At 39.1% G+C, this 19913-nt stretch overlaps 3 protein-coding genes across 7 annotated transcripts in view; 2 read left to right on the top strand and 1 right to left on the bottom strand.

The window, feature by feature from the left end:
- CCDC88A (coiled-coil domain containing 88A) overlaps positions 1-4996 on the top strand; it is an 80798-nt gene extending 75802 nt beyond the window's left edge. For all 4 annotated transcript variants that reach the window (XM_032183767.1, XM_032183765.1, XM_032183764.1 and 1 more), the window contains 2 exons: positions 238-337; positions 893-4996. In XM_032183767.1, coding sequence (XP_032039658.1) covers positions 238-302 — 65 coding nt within the window. In that variant the 3' untranslated portion in view covers positions 303-337; positions 893-4996. The remainder of the gene's footprint in view (positions 1-237; positions 338-892) is intronic.
- A 2177-nt stretch (positions 4997-7173) lies between these two features.
- On the bottom strand, positions 7174-8197 carry LOC116488328 (prolyl-tRNA synthetase associated domain-containing protein 1-like). The gene is made up of 2 exons (XM_032185837.1): positions 8111-8197; positions 7174-7874 (listed from the first exon to the last, which is right to left on the bottom strand). The coding sequence occupies exons 1-2, from the start codon at positions 8195-8197 to the stop codon at positions 7437-7439; spliced, it is 525 nt and encodes a 174-aa protein (XP_032041728.1). The 3' UTR covers positions 7174-7436.
- Positions 8198-8348: 151 nt separating this feature from the next.
- Positions 8349-19584, top strand: MTIF2 (mitochondrial translational initiation factor 2). Of its 2 annotated transcripts, none has more exons than XM_032185024.1 (14): positions 8349-8630; positions 9353-9575; positions 10048-10153; positions 11101-11272; positions 11715-11875; positions 12597-12773; positions 13286-13425; positions 14360-14484; positions 15234-15438; positions 16310-16562; positions 17236-17376; positions 18256-18420; positions 18648-18788; positions 19197-19584. In XM_032185024.1, exons 2-14 carry the CDS (start codon positions 9360-9362, stop codon positions 19364-19366), a joined length of 2172 nt encoding a protein of 723 aa, XP_032040915.1. In that variant the 5' UTR covers positions 8349-8630; positions 9353-9359; the 3' UTR covers positions 19367-19584. The 2 variants fall into 2 exon arrangements, with proteins under 2 accessions (XP_032040915.1, XP_032040916.1); XM_032185025.1 differs by having other exon boundaries at positions 8349-8724.
- Positions 19585-19913: the final 329 nt, after the last annotated feature.

Genomic DNA, 19913 nt, shown 5'->3' with positions numbered 1-19913 from the left:
TAATACCTGATTATTCTAAATGCTAAGATGAATTTTAGTGAGTATAATTGAGTAGGTGCTTCGAATTATTCTGCTGTCCCTCTTGTCTGTCCTTTCCTCTTATATTAAAAAAAAAAAAAAAAAAAAGTGTTTGTATATCCTTTTGCTCTACTAATAAGTAGAATGTGTTTTAATGCATGAGGGTTTTTTCATGTCCTGATAAACACAATGAATAATATGAAATGCTTTTCTCTGCAGATGTGGAAGCTATCCCAGAAAGCAGAAATTCAAAATGCAGGTCTAGGGAGCAACAAAGCTCCTAATTCTATTACCCACTACATGAGATGTGGGCCAAGTGGTGAGTTTCCTGCCCAATATGTAAATGAGATTAATTTCATTTACAACAAACTAACAGCATTACATATAAGAAAAAGTGCACATGGCATTAACCAGATGTAAATACTGCTTGCTTAACTGGCATATATCTTGCTTATTAGTTAAGCCAGAACAGGTTGTTTTAGAGCAGTTATTTTGCCTATCTAGATAGGGAGCTTCAGTCCGTTTATCCTTTTGCTTGTAAAAATGCCATTTATTTTTATTTTTTAAATTTCTCTTGAAGAAAGTTCAACAAAATCGGATTAAGAAGTAATACTGAAATCAGTTCTTAGATAAATCTAAAAGAATAGCTGAACAAAACATTTTTGTTTCATAAAGCATTCAATAGTATGAGGAAACTGCCTTTTTATAAAGCTTGTCTTTGGCGTTCTGTCCTTCTCTTGACTTCATTAAAACATCTTTAATGCATGCTGTTAGTGCTGTTAGTTCTGTTAGTGACTTAACTCTGTATTTTATATTTCTTAACTTTAAGCTTTTCTTATGTTCTTTTCTCTTTCTACCTTTTAACTGAACACAGAGAGAAAAGTGTCCTTCAGTATCTCAGTATGAAGCCTTTATTTCTGAAGTAAACAAGACAGCGACTGTAGGAATCATTAATAAAAATTAAGGGAATTTTTTACATTCTTCGTGACTAGAGCAGGCAAGAAATAAAAACCTACCTACCTTCCTTCCTTGAATCAAGGAGCTCTACTGGAGTCTACTGCCGAGAATTTGTAGATGGTCTTAGGAATTATTGCACATTGCACTGTTAAGATCTACTGAAAAAAGGACAGTTCTCATCTCCCTAAGGACCAAGAATTTTAAGGTCTCAAGAATTACTCCAGGAAAAAAAAAAAAAAAAAAACTTTTAATCTTCTGTTTATGAAATTAGCCACTGATTTGCTTAAGCTTCTGCTAATACTTAGCCAAAAAACATAACTTGCAGTTTATATTTACTTCTGTAAATTTAAAATAAATGCTGTAGTATTTTGTTGAAAGTGACTGTATATACAGACACAAAAACCTCACAGCTTACTGGCGCTTCACTGCCTTATTTGGTTAGCATAATCTGCATGAAATTGCTCTTTAAAAAGTTTATGCTGATTTTTTTTTTGTTGCATACTGCAAGAGAAAAATTTGTTTACATATGTGAAAACATTTGATAACTAACAGAAGTGGGAGTCATGGGATAATCGTATTATATTGAAATTGTTTGTCATTTGTGTTTTTCACATTCCCAAGTTATTCTGCCTATGTACGTTCAGATTTCTTGACAGGAAATTGTCAGGTATGACTTTTCTGTAACTTCTATTTTAATATAAGGCTGTTCTCAACAAACGGCATTTCCAGGATAAGACTGTCTTACAATGTTTATGTATTGACTAATTTTTTCTTTTATTGTTTATCTTTTGACATGAGCTGTTTGTGGCTTAGGAGGTTTCTTGATGGCAAAAAATAATAATATCATGCATTTTTACAATCACCTCCCCTTAAGGTTATCTTTTATTAGTAAGATAAGTTTTGTTCATTATTGATTCATATTAAAGTCAGCAAATGTAATTGGTACATTCAACAGTTGTATACATTTGTTGTCTTAAAAGCATTTGCAGGGAGCTCAAAGGAAGCATACATGAACTTAGTAACAGATACAAAATCAGTGTAATTCTATTATATTACAAATCAGTAGGTACATTGATATTTATGTTCTAAAGGGTTATGTTAACTGTGTAACCTCCTAGTGCCAGGTCTTCCAAACAGGCGCGTAGAAAACGTTCACCTCCAACTTTCTCTGTTGACTTCCGGTAAGCATGGCTTGAATATTCACAGAAATTGGGTTGCAGACTGCTTGGAGATTGATCACACTGCTGCTTAGGTGGTGTGATACAGCCACTGCAACTTCTTTAACTTAATAACTTTTTTTCTCAAGGCTTACAGGTTTTATCATTATCATGTCTCAAGCTTTCAGGAACAACTGAAAATGAATCATTTTCCACTGGAGAGAGAATGCAGTTCAATAGGTTTAAAAGCATATTGGAAAGTCATTTTTGGATTTTACTGAAATTATGTCAAAAGCAGGGAGGGGTAGAGGAAGAGTTCAATAAGCTTTAGAATGGGAATTTGTCTTTTTTCCTTTAAATAGCTTCTTTCTGAAATACTTTTTTATGACAGTGTTAAAAGATCTAGATCAAAACATCGGTTTTGCAGTATAAACACTTTGTTCAGCCTGAGATTGTTTCCACAAAGAATTTTATTCCCCCACCCCCTTAAGTGAAAATAGGATGAATTTAGCAGCTTTCCACCATATAGAATTTCCATTCTTCCTCTAAAGACGTTTTTGGTGTTTTATTAAATTCATTAGTTTACTTTGGTTACCAACTCATACTAGGATCTGTTTCTGGTCCCCTTATTCTCCATGTCCAGATGTTGTATGAACAGTGTTCAGCAGCTCCAGGAGTGATCTGAAGCCTAGAGTATTCCTGAAATCCAGTTCCACAATGTTTTTGTAGGCAGGCTGAGCTCAGTTGCACGTGGAATAATTTCCCATGCTGTAATTGGCAATATGACCTTTTGGGGAAGGTTTCAGAGGACTCCAAACTGTGCAATGACAGCTACCAGATGTCACCAGAGGGGCAGGCAGGATGTATGGCAGTGGCCAGAACAGGCAGGGTGTGTCATGGCACGTCTGTACTGCAGGTAACTTGGGTGTTCCTGTATGCACTCAGAGCTCAGGGCATGGCTGAGTTTCTCCCACAGTACCAAGTGAGCCAGGCGGAGCCCTGGTGTGCTCTAGGAGAAAATTACTTTAAGCAATAAGAACTTGGTCTCAAGCCTGATCTCTGTGCCATTCCTGTACTGCAGTAGTGGCACAGCCATAGATTCTGAAGGGACACTTGCCTTTACATCATTTCGTAGACATGAAATGGGTAATGTCAGTAGCCCTTACTAAGAGCACAGCTCTTTCTGAAAGAGAATTGAAATATGGTAAATGTTAGGAAAGCATCTCCTATTCTGAATTTTGATACTTTTCAGGCTCGCTTCAGGGTCTGACTGTTGGTGGATTCTTCCAGAAGCTCTCCTCAACAACAGAGGACCGATGCATTTCAAACTATTAAACCCTGACTGAAGTAGCATCACTATTTTTAGAAGAACATGTATCTTGAATTAACAGATTTAACCTCTAGTGCCAAATGTTTTTTGTATTCACAGAATCTGTGCAGTTGTATGTGCTTAGGTATACCATGTACTCGAAGACCCTGGGAATGTGTGAGAGAAAGGTGTGTTGCCATGACTGATGCACAGCACGCTTCTCTGCAGGGAACATTGTTGGACACACGTAACCTTGTGCTCTCACATGTGGCTGTGCCATTTCCTTCACAGGGGCATCTCCTGACTCTTCATTTATTAGCTTTTTTTTATATTCCTGAAGTTGTCCAAGATACCCCATCACAGCTTCCTACGCTTGCTTTTTGTATATTGTCACATCTTAAAGAATGGCTATGCAGTCACAACCAGGATGTTTAGTCACAAACATTACAATTACTATTCAACTGATGGCACGTATTGGAAGTGAAATCCCCTTACCCAAAAAACTCGGTAAATCTTCCTTGCCTGAGAGAATCAGCATGAATTCGAGGGCGAGACAACAGAATGCATCCTGCTAGGTCAGCCTAGCGTAGGTGCATCTGCATGCCAGAGGCCTCGCTAGTGTCCATCTGCGCCATCACAAGCAGGTTTCAAGGTGCTCAGGCTGCATCAGTGCAGAGGGGATTTTGGTTTGTGTTGACTGAATTATCCCAAAGCAGCACCGGGGTTATATTCCCAGCACCTTCTTCTGCGGAGAAGTTTCAGAGCAGAAGAGCTGTCCGGATGTTCTCTGTGCTCTGATGATGATGATGATGATTTTTTTTCCTTTCTGAATTGGTACAAAACTTACATAACGCACTTAATCTTTCCAGTCTGTGCCCATAAAATTAAAAAAAAAAACAAAACCACCAATGTAATTTGGGAGCCACGACCCCTTTTTTTGAAGCACAGACTCCCAGAAGAGTAACACAGCAGCTGGTGGGCAGCCTACAACAAGAGTACATAGCTGTTTTCAGCAAGAGTTAAGAGTTGCCAAATGTGTCCCTGTTAGTTCAAGTTTACAAAAGATGTTTTAATACCGTACAATGTGTAATTTTCATTTGCTTTGCTGGTAGTCTGCTGAGGATTTAGTAACATTCCCACGTGTATTATTTTTAAACTTTTTCCAAGACATGATGCAGCCTAAACAAAGGAGCTCATGTATGATTCTTAGAGGTAGATGATAATGTATATGTAAATAATGCTTTGATATTAATAAAACTGCCTTAAAGGAATGTACCTAGGTGTGAAACAAAACTTAAAAAGCTCTTATTTAAAACTGTAATTTCCTTTACATACTGATTTTTTTAATGTTTGCCATTGTATACATTTATTAATGATGTTATTAAAATGCCGAACCAAATAATTTTTATTCTTATTTTGTGTGTACATTTATACACACTTTTTCTGGAAACTGATGTTACTGGAAGAATATTGGTGTTAAGTAATGGCGTTGTTGACGGTAATGTGTTTAGTGACTATTTCTTCTGGAAGGAAACTTATAAAACTGTAGCAGAAATTTTCTGGACAGTGTGTAGTTTGTTTTTGTGTTGCTTATTTGTAAAAATCTGTGTAGCTTTTAACTATACATTATTTTAATATTATTTAAAAAAAAAAAAAAACACAACACTAATTTCATACAATAAGAACTCATTGCATATTTGCCAAGTGCAGTATTTGATGCTTTAGTTTTGCTTGGTCGTTATTTTTGCTGGAACAAGTCTCAGAATCTCTTCTAAAGATAAAGGTAGTTAAAGTTTAAGTTGTACAGATTTTAAGATTCGTGAAGCATAGTAAACTGCTATTGTGCATGTCTTTTAAACTCATCTTTCACATTTAAATTCTGTTTTTTTAAACTTGACAAGTTGCATTTACTCTTTTTTTTTTTTTTTTTTTTTTCCTTCTTGGAAGTGATAAAGGATTTTGGGGGTAGCACAAAGAAGAAACCCTAAAAGGAAGGGAGAGTGAGTGGCAGGCAGAGGGTAAGATAAATTTCACTTCTAAAGATACCTAAGACTGTATCTTAATATCTAGGTATTTCAGTAACACATCTGTCAACCCAAAGTTCCCCGGGCAGTCCATTAATCAACGCAGTATTCCCAAACAACAAATGTTCATTTTAGTCTTTGATTTAACAAAAAGTATACAGCCATGTGTATTTGGACATCTTTTTGTGACTCTTATACAGGTTTCTATCTACTCAGCATTTTTAGGTCGCTTCTTTCTCATTTGAGCCAACTGCCATTATAGATGGGATCAGTTTCTGTCTTTCCAAAGTAGACAAGGAGAACTTAAACTGCTATATCGTGAAGTATGCTGTAGTTCTGTTCATATCTGTGAGAACAGGTGCCAAATCTCTCTGAAATAAAGGAAAACATGTTAACAATGTTTGAAATACCTTGTCTTGTCCTAGAAGAAGCTTTTTTTTCTTAATTAGCTCAGTTAATGGAAGTTATTAATTTTCAAGATTTCACTGGGGCCTGGGAGAACTGTTCATGTTCTCAGCTCCTAGAATTGCCTTAGCTATATATAATAAAACTGAGTCAAATTGGGTGATTTTTGCCTTTTGTTGATTTAAAGTGTTTCCCTTGGTCACTATTAGTATTGCATCCTTTAGCACAATACGGTAGCAAATAGTCCTTTTATATGACTGGTTGGTTTTGTGGTGTTTTTTTTTTTTTTCATTTTTCTCTGTGCTCACCCTATTGCTTGCCTTTAGGCATTGTTCTCGCACAACAGACACTTTCATTAGGCTGTGTTTAAAAGCCCTTTTCCCTGTCATCTTCAAATTTCACACGTTCACAACTCCTGTGTCTGGTTTTTAACGGGTACTCATTGCCACAGTATTTCTGCTGGACTCCATGGAGTTTCTGCTTCTTCTGTCTTAATACAAAGAAAGTCTTTTGAAGGGAGTTTTATTTGTTTAGGTAGGAGAGAGGAGAAAGATTAGAAATTCAATGTTGAGAATGTGCTGGTCTCGTTCTTGTGATAGTAGATACTCTTCTATACTAACTATATCCTGTATTTAAAGCAAAATCAACCTCCCCACAACCTTTTAAACATGGGGATGTTTGCATGTTCAGTCCCCTTCTGAAGGGAGAAACTCAAGTATGTCTGCTGTCCCACTGTTCTTTCCACTTCTGTAGGCACCTGGTTAAAAGGGTACAGTGGAGCAGAGAATATGCACATCTTCCCCATGAACCAGTAGAAATTGCACACAAAAATGAATGCAGTGCCAGGTTGTATTTACTTTCCTCCCAGGAATCACCAGGTAACACTGCAATTACAGGAAACTGCAATAACACTGTTCCTTAAAGCTCTTTTCCTTTGTTGCACCCCTTTCTGCTTTCAGACGTCTCCTTCTCGTTCTCGTTGCCCTAACGCAGCCGCTAGTAGTCGCATCATCTGGGAATTACCAGAAGACCTAGTAGTTAGTTCCTGAAGGGAGGATACTGGGAGAGTGAAAATGCAGCTAAAAATGTAGACAATCAAGTACATTTTCTGTAGTGCAACTAAGTTACTTTTTTCTAGATTAAAAATAAGGAAAAAAATAAAAGGTAACATACTAGGGGATAAATGGATATAGTTTAAAAAAAAAAAAAAGCACATAGGACAGAAGTGTCAACAAATAGTTTAGACCTGCTAACTCATTATTTCTTAATTTAGATCTTCAAGCCCACTACCACACACAAAAAGTTCCACTTCATCCATTTTATTAATAAACACTACAACATAAATTCCATTTCTACTTGTTTACTTACAGGTACATCGCAATCATCTTTTCTTCGTAAGAATATTCTGTTAAAACTTTTAACAGCTGAAATGCAGTATTTTTTCCTCACCAGATTATACAACATAAGAAGGAGGATGCCTATTTTTTCAAATTGTATTTGTAATAAAAAATTAACCAGTTTTGCTCTATAAAAATCTTTGCCAAGTAATAAAAACGTCAACTTCTCCTATTTACTGTCTTCATCAAAATGTATGATTATGGGATCATGGCCTGTCGATTTCACAAACTTCATGAAGTCCTCAGGGCTTAAGCCCATGGTTGCAGAGTTCGTCATGGGATGGAAATACACCTTCTCGTGGCCCCCCTCCAGGAAGCCGGCATCCAGCACGAACTTCACGTCTCCTTGGTCGCAGAAGAGGGCCAGCGGCGTTGCGCAGCCTTGGCCCACTTTCAATTTTTCCAGCATGGCATTTTCATCAGCAAACCTCAGGTTTCCGCTGCCAACGCCCAGTTTTTTGGCAAGCTCGTTCAGGTTGATCTGCCTGTCGTGCAGGACAGTCACCAGCCAGAAGCCTTTCTTCTTCTTGTCTCTGAGGAAAAGGTTTTTGCTGTGCCCTCCCTTCAGGTGTTGGACGTGTGGCATCATCTCCTCAACCGTGAACACCTGCGGAGCACATCGAGCGTCGTGTGAGGCAGCCTCACCGGCAGCTCTTGTTAAATATTTAACAAACGCCGCATGTCCCGCTCAGCCCCAAAACCCTGCCTTTTGATGAAGAAATTCCCCAAGAACCCGAATAAAACGCGAGGCGCTGCTCCCGCGCCCTTTCCCGTTCCTTTCTCACACGCGTCCGTGCTCGCTCGAAGGTGCCAGAAGGGAGCGGCGGGGGCCGGGCCCGGTACCTGCGGGTGCTCGGCGGTGAGCGCGGCGATGCCCAGCTCCCGCAGCCGCTGCTCCAGCGCCGCCCGCAGCCCCGCCGCCGCCGCCATGGCCGCCCCGGGGCCGCCCCGCTCCGGCTCCGGCACTACGCAAGCGCCGGGCCCTCACGAGCCGCGCCTGCGCACGGCGGGGCGGGCCGTTGGGGACCGTTGGGGACGGTTGGGGGCCGTTGGGGCGCCCGCAGCGGGCCCGGCCGTGAGGGGCCGCGGGGTGTGAGGGGAGCCCGGCGTCTGCCCGGTTACCGCTCAGGGCATTTGTCCTCTGCGAGCGTGTCCGGCTGTTTCTGCCCCTTAAAGCGCTCTTTAAGGGGGAAAAAAGGAGTTGTTGGTTGGTTACTTCGTCCTCTGCTCGCTCCCTGTAGGCGCTGTGGTGCTGGAGGGGTTTTAAAGCGACCGTGGGCGTGTGGAGAGGGACTGAGGATAGCGCCTTGCCCGCGTGCTGCTTGGAGGATGGTACAGCACCGCCTGTGAGAGCACACAGAAGGTACTGGGAACGGGCCGGGAATGCAGGTAGATAGGAGCCACGAAATAGCGAACTGAACGAGAAGAGTAGCTTGAACAGGAGACTCTGCTACAGGGTAGGTAGCAAAATGACTCAAAACACAGTTAACGTGGTTAAAAGATGCGGGAGGATCTGACAGCTGTCTTGAAAAGCTTAATTGCTAAGCCAAGCCTTAGCATAGAAAAACGTCTCTGTGCACACAATAACACTGTTATCATGGAATCGTATCGTTAAAACAATATCATTAGAATGCTGCAGTCTCTTAGTGGAGGTATGTGCTCGTGTAAGTGTCATTTTGCAAATTTGTTTTACTGGCGGGAGAGGTAGGTTGCACCGGGTAGGTTGCACCGGGTATCTGTCAGTACGGTACAGATGTCACTTCTTTGAGGTAGTATCAAAGAACCTCGAGTTAGGAGTTTAGTAATTTACATTAAAGGTCAGCAAAGACAGGCGGAAGACTTGTAAGTTATGACAACATCAGTAGATCTGTGTGTCTGAACTGGAATAGTGACAGTGGCAGAAGGTGAAGTGCTTCAGGAAAATTAAAAATGAGCAGATCTACTAAGTAGTTTAACATTGTCAGTATCAAAAAACCTGCTTTGAAGCATTGTAGCATTTATGCCTTGTTTTCCTGTGCATATTGTCATAGTAAAGAACAACTTCCAGCCTTGAGACTGATTTCAATGTGTCCTTTTTATTTTCAGCGAAGAAATGAATCGAGGGTTGATAGCGAAGTTTGAAAATCTGGTCCAGTTACGTGGTGCTTGCCGACAGCTGCGTACTGTTTCCTACAGGAAAGTCAACAGAGCACAATGGAGGCCTGTGCAGTCATCTGTGTATCCCGTACGGTCCATTCATCTGTTCTGGCAAAAAGACAAATCAAGCAGTGCCACCTTATCTCAATACAGATATCTAGCTACAAAGGAGGTAATTAATAAAATCCAATAATCTCTGATTCTGTGTGAAATTTCAAAGTATAAAAAATCAGTTTAAGCGCTTTATGACAAAAAAGGAGAACTTTACAGAAGCTATTCTAAGTTTACGAGCCAAAATGTACTTATTTTAGACTACATTGTTACTCCTCTCAAATATTGACTTGAAGTATTTATACCAGCAGCATCATGAATCTTGAAGAGGCAGGAGAACTTTTTTTTTCCCCCTTGTTTTGAACTAATATGGGGAAAAAAATTAAGGGCAGAATTAATTTTTATTTAAATTAAGGGCAGAAAGAACATTTTAAATATTCAGTGTGATGTTTTAAGTCATTAATTTATTGTAATTCATTCATATTATAGACAAAAAGATGTGGCTTGAGACCACTGTCTCTTTAATATTGTTTTTACTATTTCTTAGTTTATGCCAGCTCTATGTTCCTATATACATGTCTAATTCCATATAGGAGAAGAAAAAGAACAAGAAGAAATTGCCGCTGACCAAAGGTGAAGTGGAGATAAAGCAGCAGATGACTGTTGAGGAACTTGCACAAGCAATGGGCAAAGACATAGGTGGGAGCCTGCTTTGTTACTTGGGGTGTATTTTAACTCTTGTGTTTTAGTCAGCCACGACGCTTCCATGTGTGGTCAAGGCAAAAATGTTCTGAGATGGTACTAGTTGTTCCTAATCCTTCCCTTGGCAAGGTGGATTGTGCCCATTACCAAAGTAACTCCTTTAATCAAAAATATTTAACTGGAGAAAAAGAACATGTGGGTAGGCATGATGCCAGTCTAAGGAGAAAAAATGTTAGGCCATCCAAGTTATTGGACAGAACACTATGACTTCTCCCAAAATGCTAGATTACATTGCGGTAGGAGAAACATTGCACCCTGGTTTGTTGAAGCAGGGTGAGAGCTGCTACGTAAAGAATCCGGAGCTAAAGAAAAGGTACAAAAGAGCTTCAGCCTGAGATATTTGTCTGAGAGCAGGATGTTGGGTTCAGGAGCAATTTGTGTTCCATTAAAACAGTCCTATTGCCAATTTCTTCTTCTCAACCATGTATTTTTTTCTGGCAAACTTCTTTCGCAGTAGGAAGGAGAGAAACAAGAGTCTGTCATGTCTCTATATGTTTCAGAGGGAGATTAGTAATGGTGCTGAAGTCAGTGTGGAACAATCGTTGACTATTTGTCCCGTATTTCTTCTGCCAGAGAAAGTCACAAATGAACAGATTTATCACATTTTCTTCCTCCTTGAATCACTTCTTAGCTATTTAGTTTAGACGAGTTTCAAGTAGGAAAGTAAGCTGTGAAAATTTGAGTGAAAAATAAGGTTGTAGCAACTTCTAGATAAATCTACCTAAAGCAAGAATGCTTTGTGAATGAAACTTACTGTTACAATATAACCTACTAGCCCAAAATCTTAAATTGTATTTAACAATTAACAAACAGTGTGTTTCTGTCCCTTGTGTTGTTGTGTTTTTTTTTGGGTGAGTTGTTAAGTATCTTTCTTTCTTCCCTAGATCATGTTTATGAAGCCCTGCTGTACACAGATATTGATCTTGGTTCTGTAGAACCAGATTCCATTTTAAATGAGGACTATATCAAGCTAATTGTTAAAAAATCAGGAATGAAGTATAAGTCAGCAAAACTGAAAGAAGAGAAAGAAAGAGAAAATACAGATGCTGTAAAACGGTAAATTGTGAACTATTCTTTTTTGCTCTTTTTTATCCTATTTGTTTCTGCACCAGCTATTGATATACTGTGTTTTCTTTCTTCTAATGGTATGTTGATGATACCTGATAAGGTCATAAAGTGTAATATTTATAAGGTAGAGTTTACTGTTTTGATTTTTGTGCATTAAACTGATGTTCAGGTGTGATTTGTTTTAGGTGAGTTTTTTCTATGTGTTTTTCTGAATAAAAGCCAACTTTATCTTTTGATGCAGCAGGAAGATTGAATACTAAGAGGGCAAACTGTGTTATAGCTAGGATTTGCAGTTACTGTGGGGAGAAGCTAGGCTTACCTCTTCATCACTGAGTTCTGGTAAATGGTTTTTCGTTAGCCACACTGGGCATGATGGTGGCTTGGTGAACTTTTTTAGAATTTATGAAAGGTGTTTTTGTTTTGATTGCAGACCCCCTGCAGACCCAGCTTTATTAACCCCACGGCCCCCAGTTGTTACTATAATGGGCCATGTTGATCATGGGAAAACAACTTTACTTGACAGCCTACGAAAAACTCAAGTGGCATCAATGGAAGCAGGAGGCATTACACAACACATCGGTGCTTTTCTTGGTATGATCCAAGTGTAGGTGCATGTGTGTAAAGCAATTTTCTCTTACACAATGGGCTGACTTGCTGACAGTTTATTGGGGGAAATGTTGCAGCATACACGGTTTATATGTAAGCAGTGAAAAAGGAAAGCATAACTTGTGATAACTGTAATGGAGTAGTTCACTTGGAAGGGACCTACCAAGATCATCAGGTCCAACTGCCTGACTATTTCAGGGCTAACCAAAAAGTAGAGCATGTTATTAAGGAATATCAAGCACCTCACAAGGAAGGCTGTTGAGTGTTTGGACTGCTCTCCAGAATTTTTTCCTAATGTCCAGTCCAAACCTTCGCTAGTGCAGCTTTGTGCTGTTCCCACGTGTTCTGTTATCGGTTACCGGGGGGAGGAGAACAGTGCCTCCTCCTCCACTTCCCCTCCTCTGGAAGTTGTAGAGCAATGAGGTTTGTAGTTAGCCTTCCTTTCTCCAAACGAGGCAAACTTTTACAACTGTGTGGATGGAACTTTCAAGTGGATTGTACAACTGAAATAATTTTAGACTATTTTTGATTATGAAAGATTCTACTGTGCTTTTTTCTTCCCTGAGAAGAAGTACCTTTAACCTCCATGCCAGTTATCTGTCTGCCTTAAAAAAATCTGTTTTATATATATAAAAAAGTCATAAAATAACTGACTGCTCTGTTTACAGCAAGTCAAATAAACCTGTGTGAAATGTATTGTTCACAGTGCATCTGCCATCTGGGGAAAAGATAACTTTTCTTGATACTCCCGGACATGCAGCTTTTTCAGCCATGCGAGCAAGAGGTACCTCTGTAACTGACATAGTCATACTGGTTGTAGCGGCGGAAGATGGAGTGATGCAACAAACTGTAGAATCCATTCAACATGCTAAAAACGCAGGAGGTACAGTGTTTGACTTCTTAACATTACGTTTGGAACAAAGTGGCAAGCCCAGTGCATAAAGTTAATCCATGAGATGTGTGTTACTGTGCAGCTCAAATATGGAGCACCTTGCAATTGTTTATCCGCCTCTCAAAGGAAACTCCTTGAATTAAAATCCATGGACTTTGTGAAGTTGCTGTCCTATCCTGCCTCCTTCTGCCCCAGGAAGGTGTCTGAAAATACATACCAAATATTATATTAGTACATAAAAATATTAAGAAATTTTTGCAGGATTTGTAGTTTTGCCAGAAAAGCATGAGTAGTGTGTAGGTAGCTTTGTTTTGTTTTTTTTTTTTTTTTCTTCTATATCAAAATAACAACGCCAAGTCTCTAATTAAGGTTGCTCAGGAAATAGGTGCCAAGAGAGATGATTTGTTCTAAGTGGTCACAAGCTGTTCTAACATCTTACTGCAGCTATTCTAGCAGCACCAAGTTTTTGTTAGGTCAACAATATGTTTCTTCCCTTCTTTTAGTTCCTCTTATCCTTGCCATTAACAAATGTGACAAACCTGAAGCTGATCCTGAAAGAGTGAAGAAGGAATTGATGGGTCACGATGTGATCTGTGAAGAGTTTGGAGGGGATGTTCAAGCTGTAAATATTTCAGCACTCAAGGTAAAGTTTTGAAACAAATGATGGTGTTCATGGATGCCTAAGATGTGCATACACCCGCATTTTTGTTTGGTGGTTGGAATATGAATGCTTATCTTTCTGGTATTTGACACCTTACCATGAGCTAAGTGCTGCTGCCTCTCACCAGGATCATTTGAAACATAATCCTGTCGTATTTTGAGGCTCAGCCCTTCAGTGAGCACTAGAAACTATTTTTCTTCCTTGGGAAATGTAGTGGCTGGTTTTCAGGTTAATCCTAGTTTTTGTTTCCTCATATGTTCCATGATTGTTTATTTGTGCAAAATCAAGGTCAATGATAATGGCATGTATGAAGAGAGAAATTCAAACGAAGGTAAATATTTTTATAACACATGCCTTATTACAGGAACATAGTTTTGTAGTGAACTTGCAAGGATAACATAGTAAATCATGTGAACAACTGATAGCTTAAAAAGTAAACTATGTTTGCTTATAGTTTTATGGTGGCCAAACTAATGCAGCAGTATCTTAGGCTTATTGCTGTCCTTCCACATGCATTCCATCAGTCATCTTCTAAAATTTCAGCCAAGTTCAAGACCTTTTGAAGTTGTTCCCTTATGCTTTTTCAAAATAGTTATGCATAAAAATGGTTTCTCCGTTCACCTCTGTAGCAGAATATTGCAATTTGCATTTTTAACTACGATGCTGTGAAGAGGAAAGTAAGGAAACTGTCCTTGCTAATGTTATGTTGTGTTCTGGACCACCAGTCGTAGTATTTCATTACTTCAGTACCATTTTACCTTAAAAGGTGAAGGAATCCATGGTGTTGGATAGTATTGCATTGTTAGAAGTTCTGAATTAAATGGGAGATGTTGGCACTAAGATTTCAACTTCTGATCTTTTTTTAATTGGGCACTTTCTTTTTTTTTTTTTTTTTGTTTGGTGTGGTTTTATACAGGGTGAAAACCTGATGGTTTTGGCAGAAGCAACTGTTGCTTTAGCAGAGATGTTAGAACTGAAGGCAGACTACACAGGTCTGGTAGAGGGGACTATAATTGAGTCTCGCAAAGACAAAGGGAAAGGGTAAGTTATTTGTTGTCTTTACAACTTCAAGGAAGCAATTTGTAATAATGCAGCAATACTGTTCACGTGGTTTGTAGTACTTAGGTTTAATATTGTACTTTTTTTGTTTGGAATTAGATAAAAAACTGCAGTTTCTTTGCTGCACTTGTAAATAAAGTGTTAAAACATTATTTTACAGCATGACGTACAGAAAAAGAGGTTATAAACTGATACAACACAAGTTATATCACTGAAATGAAATCCTGTAAGCTCAGGAAATACTCTAAAATGTTAGAATGGATGTATTTTTTTAACATCATTTAAAAGTAAAGGTGATGAAGTTCATAGTCATAATATAATAAATAGATACAATTTATCAAAAACTGCATGACATTTTACACTTCAAAGTATTTTAGCCATTTTGCATGTCCTCTGTGAAGAAGGCGTGTTCTGCCCTCTTTAAAAATGAACTGAAGGCTGGAAATTTTGGGGGGAGAATGGAATGGGTGTTCACTTAACATGCGAAATCAGTCTGTTGCTGAGAGGTTCAAGATGCCAAATTTTGTATTGATCTGCAGAAATGAAGAGTACGGTACAGGTTTGGGGCTTTTTGCACTTCAAAATTTTCTTTGCATGCTGATGAGAATGAGTCACAGGAATATTGTGCCTGAGATTGATTGCAAGTACATCATGTTTTGTGTTTCCTTACTTATGCTAAGCCTGAAAATGGTCACTTTAATTTTGTTATTTTCCTCTCTGCTCTTTGCTAGTCCAGTTACCACAGCCATTGTCCAAAGAGGAACCCTGAGGAAAGGCTGTGTTCTGGTTGCAGGGAAGACCTGGGCAAAAGTGCGTTTCATGTTTGATGAGAATGGAAAAGCCGTAGATGCAGCCTCTCCCAGCATCCCTGTGGAAATCATGGGCTGGAAGGAAGTTCCTTCGGCGGGAGATGAAATCCTTGAAGTAGAATCTGAGGTACAGAAAGCACTGTTTAATGGAAAATTCATACTGCAGTAAGGTAGAAAGGAAGGAGCCAAGTTTAAAAATAATAAGTAAATCACAATAGAATTGCATTTCATTCTAAGTAACCAAGGTAAACTGATGAAAGATGAAGGCTGAGCGTGGGTATTAAGATGCCTGAGCTAGGTGTTCTGTAAGAGGAATGAGAATTTGCATGTTGCCTCTTTCTTTCTCTTCCACTGCCCCCACCTCTCTCCTGCTGGACTGTTACATCCTCTTCTCTCCTCTCCAGGCATCCAAATTAATCTACTTTACAATCACATGAAGAAAGCAGGCTGCCAGGGGAGATAAAGAGTGGCCTTTGGTTCATACCCTTTACTTCTCATGGTCATTATGCCTTCCTCTATGATATGTTTGCAATGAATGTAGTCTTAAATGGCTGCTCCAGGGATAACCTGGGATACATTCTAATGTGTGTCCTTTCTAAAGGCACGAAAAGCTGTTTTCACTTTCATATATAAATTACTGTGACCCTACCCGGAGAACAATCCAGTACTTAATAGTATCAGTATTGTAATTTTATGAGAGAATTAGTTTCTGACAGAAGACTGCTTAAAAATTTATCTTGAAATATGTGTTGTGGGAGCTGGACAAATACCACTTGAAAAAATAAAAAATAATTCTTTTCTCTGATGCAGAGATGCCTTGAGTTGTGCTGTTGTAGCACGGGAGGAAGTCATTGTGCTGATTCTTTGTCATCATAGCAGCAAAATCTATTGATAAATGCTAAAGAAAATGAGTAGGATGGTAGAGAAGAAACAGAAGGGTAAATGAGAGTTAATGTGGACTTCTCTATTGCAAGATCGTTTCTTTTTTTCCTGACCAGCAAAGGGCACATGAAGTTGTAGCTTGGAGAACCTATGTTGAACAGCAAGAGAAGATGAGAAAAGATGGGGAAGTTATTGAAGCAAAGCAAAAGGAACACAGGGTGGAATATGAGAGGAAGCAACAGCAGCTAGCCCATCTGACCTGGAGACAGAGAAGGGCATTGCTCTACAAGACCAACAAGCATCTAATGTTCTCAAAGCCTAAAGAGAGAACAGAAGTGGATAAAAACGTGCTGTCAGTAATTGTTAAAGGTACCGTTCTGTTCTGTTTACTGCTGCAATGTTTCCGTGCTTCTCAAATGCTCAGTCTGCAGCGTAGTTCTAAATAATTAACAAAAATGTTGTTGGCAGAAGTTTGATCAATTTAAAACTGAACAAATTATCGAATGCCTCTGAGGAAGGGGAGAGTCATCAGAAATCATCCCGTGGTCAGAATAATGTGCTTCCAGAAGGGTCAGAGCAAGATGAAATCTTAGGGGCCCAAACCCTTACCCAGGAACTCCTGAATAAAAGCCATACAAGTGCATGTGTGCGCATGTGTGTAAGTTATATGAACAGCAGTACTGCATTAGCAGAATGGAGGAAAAGAACATCTGTGTATTAGTTAAAGTGGGGCAGGAGGAACTCGGTTTGACCTTGCGTTCAGTGGTATACGTGCAGTAGTAAGTGAAAAACTATGCAGACTTGACCTAGAAATGGCAGCAGATGTGGAGCTTCTGGTCCTGCTGTCTTTATTCACTTCACTTTTGTGATAGAAAGACTTCTCAGATGTCTTCTAATATACTGCTGGAAATATAAAAAGAATGCTAAATATCCAAGCTTTTGATTATATTGCATAATGTGGAATTTTCATTCCCCTAATTCTTCTTCTTCAGTATCACTTTGATTGATACAAAGTCAACAGCACTACCGTTTATATACCCAGGTGATGTGGATGGATCTGTCGAAGCTATTCTGAACATTCTGGACAGCTATGATGCTGATGATGAATGTAGATTGGATATCATCCATTTTGGAATGGGAGATATCAGCGAAACTGACATAAGTCTTGCTGAAGCATTTAATGGTGAGTGTATGTTTTAAAATTGATGTACAATTAGTAGAAACTTCTCTCCATTGAAATCAGTAGATCTCATACTATTTTTTTTTTTTAATAATTAACAGCATCGATAATGTAAACTTATGTATATTAATAATAGCAAGTAACACCTTTAACATCAAATACTAATGCAGGTAGGGAAGGCTAGAAATATCACAGAAATAGGACTGTGACAGCCATTGTCAGTAACTGAATTATTAATGGCAGATAATGGTTGGATCTCAACTTCTCACTTAAGTTGCTTTATGATGTTGAGCAGGGCAATGCCAGAAAAGCAGCACACAACAGAATTTCCTTTTGCTCGGGGAGGTCACTGAAAAGAAACACCTGTATCAATAGTTGGTCCCCTTTTTGCGCCATGATTCTCACCTGCTCTAGAATGTGAGGGGGTCGCAGGACCTAACACGCTCCACGAGTGCATGAGAATGTAGAAAGTTCATTTCCAGCGTATACCGGGCAACCAAATTGTTTTCCCAGCCCAAAAATGGGGGAATTTTTTATTTTTTTTGTGTGTGTGTGGTGCCATCTACTCTGGTGGGCTCTGTGTATGCAGTAATTTCTGATAACTTCATCTCTGTCATGAGGGAACTTTCTGTGAGGAGTTCTGAGCCCATTTGTTTTGATATGAGGCGAGTAGTAGTGGGTGTGCTGACTGCAGTGATAGTGGGGGAGGTACATGGTCCCCCATTAAAAGGGAAGTAGTGAAATGATGTTTCTTGTATTGCTGACTGGTAATGCTAATTTTAACCTGTGCTGCAAGTTCAACATTTCAGGAGATGCCAAATGCTTTCACTTATTGTGTAATAATTTCTTATGTTATCAGTTGCTGATTATTATATTTGCCAGGTGTTGTTTATGGATTCAGCGTGAAAGCCAATGAAACTGTTAAAAAACTGGCTGCTAAAAAGGGAATAAAAATAAAACTGCACAACGTCATCTACAAACTTATTGAAGACTTGCAAGATGAGCTAAATAGCAGACTGCCTCCATCTGTGGTGGAAAATACAATAGGTGAGTTTTCAGGGAGTATTAAATTACATTTTTCCTGTGCTGTATGGCTTTAGGTTTGCACTCCGATGATGCGTTCCTCCTGTATCAAATAATTAATGCTCCTCTGTAGCTGCCTTTCTATTTTGTTATACAGCTTAGCAGGTGGAAGAGCATGGCTTGGTTTTCCTTATGTGTTTGTTATTCTCCTGTACTTCTTAGAACTCTACTATGTTTTTTTTTTCTTTTAGGGACAGCTTCTGTTCTTGACATCTTCTCTGTAACAGTAGGAAAAAACAAAATTCCAGTAGCTGGGTGCAGAGTACAGAAGGGGCAACTTGACAAAAAGATGAAATTTAAGTTAATCCGTAAAGGGGATGTTATTTGGAAAGGTAAGTAACTAGCTGCAAAACTAGTGTTTGTGCTCAGTGTTACAACGTGACTAGTTAGTTCCCGGTGAAATTAATGCAGAAAGTGTGCATCTAATCACAAGGCAATTAATTATGGGTGCTGTTTAGGATGGAATCATTCAAAGCAGAGAAAGCTGTAAAATGTCATCATTCTCCTTATCCAGACCTCTTTCTAACCCCCGCTTTTCTGGTAGAAAAGTAGTTATCACAGCCTTTGCCTATGGAAAAGGACTGATGCTTGACTTTAATCAGCTGCAGCCACTTGCAATCTCCAGGTTGTCTGGCTTTTGTTTTGTAGCTATGTGGTGAAACCTGAATTGTGTGAGAAGGGGAAACCAAAACACATCTATACTCTGTCAACTGGGTTTTCTTTCTTTTTCCTCTCTGTAGGATCTTTATCATCGCTGAAGCATCATAAAGATGATGTCCAGGTAATAAAAACAGGTATGGATTGTGGATTAAGTTTGGACAAGTATATAGAATTCAATATTGGAGATGAAATTGTCTGTTATGAAGAAAAAGAAGTTCAACAGACAACTTCGTGGGATCCAGGATTTTAAAATGCATCTGAATCCCCAGCAAGGACATGTACTATTCCTGGCCTTGAACTCTTTACATTAAATGAGCTTATGAAGAAGCTTATGTGCATCTCTGTTTAAACCTCATCAAGCAACCAACGTACCTCACGGGAGCACCAGATGAATGACCCTAACTGCAAGCACTTTGTGTGTGTAAAGCCATCAAGGTGTAAATACTTCCAAATTTATTGATTTCAAAATAGCTGAGCCCTCTTTCTCTTCCCCTACAAGGGTGCTGGTACTATTTTTTCAGTATATAGTCTTCATGGTGGGGACCCTCCTTTGCTCTAGTGCTGATTCTGTGTATGATTTCAGACTTGTTGGTCTCCCAGGTTTCCTGATAAGAATCGCAGTGCTATCTACTCATGTGAGAACAGACCACTTAGAGGTCAGAGTTAGCTATGGCAGAACAACAAAAAAAGCTTCCCTCATATACAGTTGTAGGAATATTTGTTCATGACTGGCTAATGCTGTGAAAAGCAGGTCAGAAATCAGACTTTCATGGCTGACTGTAACTGGGGAGAATTGA

The sequence above is a fragment of the Aythya fuligula genome, chromosome 3 (assembly GCF_009819795.1).
Source record: "Aythya fuligula isolate bAytFul2 chromosome 3, bAytFul2.pri, whole genome shotgun sequence".
Classification (NCBI taxonomy): Eukaryota; Metazoa; Chordata; class Aves; order Anseriformes; family Anatidae; genus Aythya; species Aythya fuligula.
This window is presented reverse-complemented; position numbering and strand designations above follow the sequence as displayed.

Bases quoted from the DNA above. Each gene is read 5' to 3' on its own strand.
- LOC116488328 (XM_032185837.1), bottom strand. From the start codon at position 8,197: ATGGCGGCGGCGGCGGGGCTGCGGGCGGCGCTGGAGCAGCGGCTGCGG. The intron at 7,875-8,110 runs GTACCGGGCCCG...TGTGCTCCGCAG, and splicing joins TCACCGCCGAGCACCCGCAG to GTGTTCACGGTTGAGGAGAT.
- MTIF2 (XM_032185024.1), top strand. From the start codon at position 9,360: ATGAATCGAGGGTTGATAGCGAAGTTTGAAAATCTGGTCCAGTTACGT. The intron at 15,439-16,309 runs GTACAGAAAGCA...TTTCCTGACCAG, and splicing joins TCCTTGAAGTAGAATCTGAG to CAAAGGGCACATGAAGTTGT. The intron at 18,421-18,647 runs GTGAGTTTTCAG...TTTTTCTTTTAG, and splicing joins TGTGGTGGAAAATACAATAG to GGACAGCTTCTGTTCTTGAC.